The sequence below is a fragment of the Egretta garzetta genome, unplaced genomic scaffold (genome assembly GCF_000687185.1).
Source record: "Egretta garzetta isolate BGI_Z169 unplaced genomic scaffold, ASM68718v1 scaffold372, whole genome shotgun sequence".
Classification (NCBI taxonomy): domain Eukaryota; kingdom Metazoa; phylum Chordata; class Aves; order Pelecaniformes; family Ardeidae; genus Egretta; species Egretta garzetta.
Genome location: NW_009258889.1, coordinates 324,518 through 326,347, shown reverse-complemented (window position 1 = coordinate 326,347; position 1,830 = coordinate 324,518). Strand labels below are relative to the sequence as shown.

The following is a 1,830-nucleotide window of genomic DNA, read 5'->3' as shown; positions in this document are numbered from 1 at the left end:
CGGCCCCCCCCCCCCCAGCCCTGCTGATGGCTTCCAGATGACAGCTCCCAGCAGAGAAGCCCCCGTCCCACCCCAAGCCGCAGCTCCTGCCTGCTTCCTGCCGCCGCCTCCTCGCCCCCCGCGCCCTCGCCCCGCAGATGGGCCGGGAAATGACTCCCAGAGCTGGCGATGCTGCCGGCAGCAAGCGGGGATGGCAGCAGGGAGGGCTTTAGACAGCCAAGGCCAACACCCATGGGTCCAGGGCACCGGGCCCCTGAGCAAAGCCCACCGCTGGGGGGGTCCAGCTTCTTCACCCCATGCCCCGCTTCTTCCCCAAGACAGCCCAGGGAGCAGGGTGACCGAATCTTGGCAAGGGTTTTGGATCGTGGGGATGATGAGCCCACCAGGCAGTGGCCAGCACCCGCAATTAATAAGCCAGGCACCAGGGCAATAGCTGGCCATTGCGCCAAACCAACACCGCCAGCCATTTTGCCTCCTGCTGCTGCCAGCGGCAGCTCTCTCCGGGGTGCACGCAAGCACCCAGCACCCACCAGCTGCAAGTCAGGCCGCCGGCGCCAGGGATGCTGCAAGGCACCAAAGACCAAACACAAGGGCTAGGCTGTCGGTGCGAGGCGAGATAAGACGGGCTTCATCCTGCCCAGGTGCCCAGCGGCTCTGGGACGGGGAGACAGGATGGTCCCAGCCAGCGCCTTGCCAGCGCCGGGCTGGAAAGCAAAGCCTGGCATCCTGCCTTCCCGGCGAGGCCACGGAAGAACTGTGGAGGTTTGGGTGCCCAGGGGTTTAAACGGCAAAGCCAAGCCCTGCTCGCAGCACCACCGTGTGCTCAGGCAGCACCCGGAGGCTCCCAGGCCACCCATCGCCTGCTGCGACTGGGGAACGCACTGCGACTCCTCTGAGATACATAGGGATGGGGAAAGATCCCAGCTCAGCCTGGAGGGACGGATCCCAGCTCAGCCCCTGGGGGGACGGATCCCAGCTCCGCCTCTGGGGGGACAGATCCCAGCTCAGCCCCTGGGGGGATGGGGACGGATCCCAGCTCAGCCCCCAGGGGGATGGGGACGGATCTCAGCTCAGCCCCCCCAGGGGGACGGGGACGGATCCCAGCTCAGCCCCCCCAGGGGGACCATGAAGACATTTGTCCCCAGCCACCGAGGCAGTGTCCCAGTGCAGGCTGGCACCGGGTGTCGAGTGCCCACTGCACTGGATCCCTCCCCTGCAGCTCCCAGTAGGTACCCCGGGGGGTGCAGAGCTGGGATGGGTGCCTGGGGGTCTGCCCCACTTGTGGGGAGCAGCCGTCTGCCCCGTGGACCACGAGCTGCCTGCAGTGGGATCATGGCAGAGGGCTCCCATCCGTCAGTGGCCATCACCCACCCCTCTGCTCCCGCTGAACACCAGCCCCAAACTCATCCCCCAAACGTGCCAAACCCCGGCAGGTCGCGGGGACATCGTCCCTTCGTACGGGCAGGGTCTGTCACCCATCTCCCTGCTGGTGGGGCCGGGGAGGTGGCCGGAGCGCCGCTCCGGGATCTTGGACCACCAGCCGCAGCCACGCAAGGGGAATGGGACGGAGAGGCCCTGGACTGGGCAGCGCGGAAGCGGTTTCTTAAATACCGGGGAAGGAGGAAGAGCCTGCTTCCTCGCCGGCAGACCTCCCGCAACCTGCCCCAGCTGCTCTTCCTGGGAAGAGACCTGAGAAGGGACAGCGAAATACAGAAAGGGGGGAAAAAAACCCCAGGGACTCGGAAGCTGGCCCAGCACCCAGCACCACCAGGGATGGGGCAGGACAGAGGCAGGGGGAGCGGGGGGGACCCCCCCGGGCCCCGGGCCCGG

The 1,830-nt window shown here is 67.4% G+C and overlaps 1 protein-coding gene across 1 annotated transcript in view; it reads right to left on the bottom strand.

The window, feature by feature from the left end:
• TFAP4 (transcription factor AP-4) overlaps window positions 1-233 on the bottom strand; it is a 10,066-nt gene extending 9,833 nt beyond the window's left edge. The window contains exon 1 of the mRNA XM_035889688.1: window positions 91-233. Coding sequence (XP_035745581.1) covers window positions 91-233 — 143 coding nt within the window. The remainder of the gene's footprint in view (window positions 1-90) is intronic.
• Window positions 234-1,830: the final 1,597 nt, after the last annotated feature.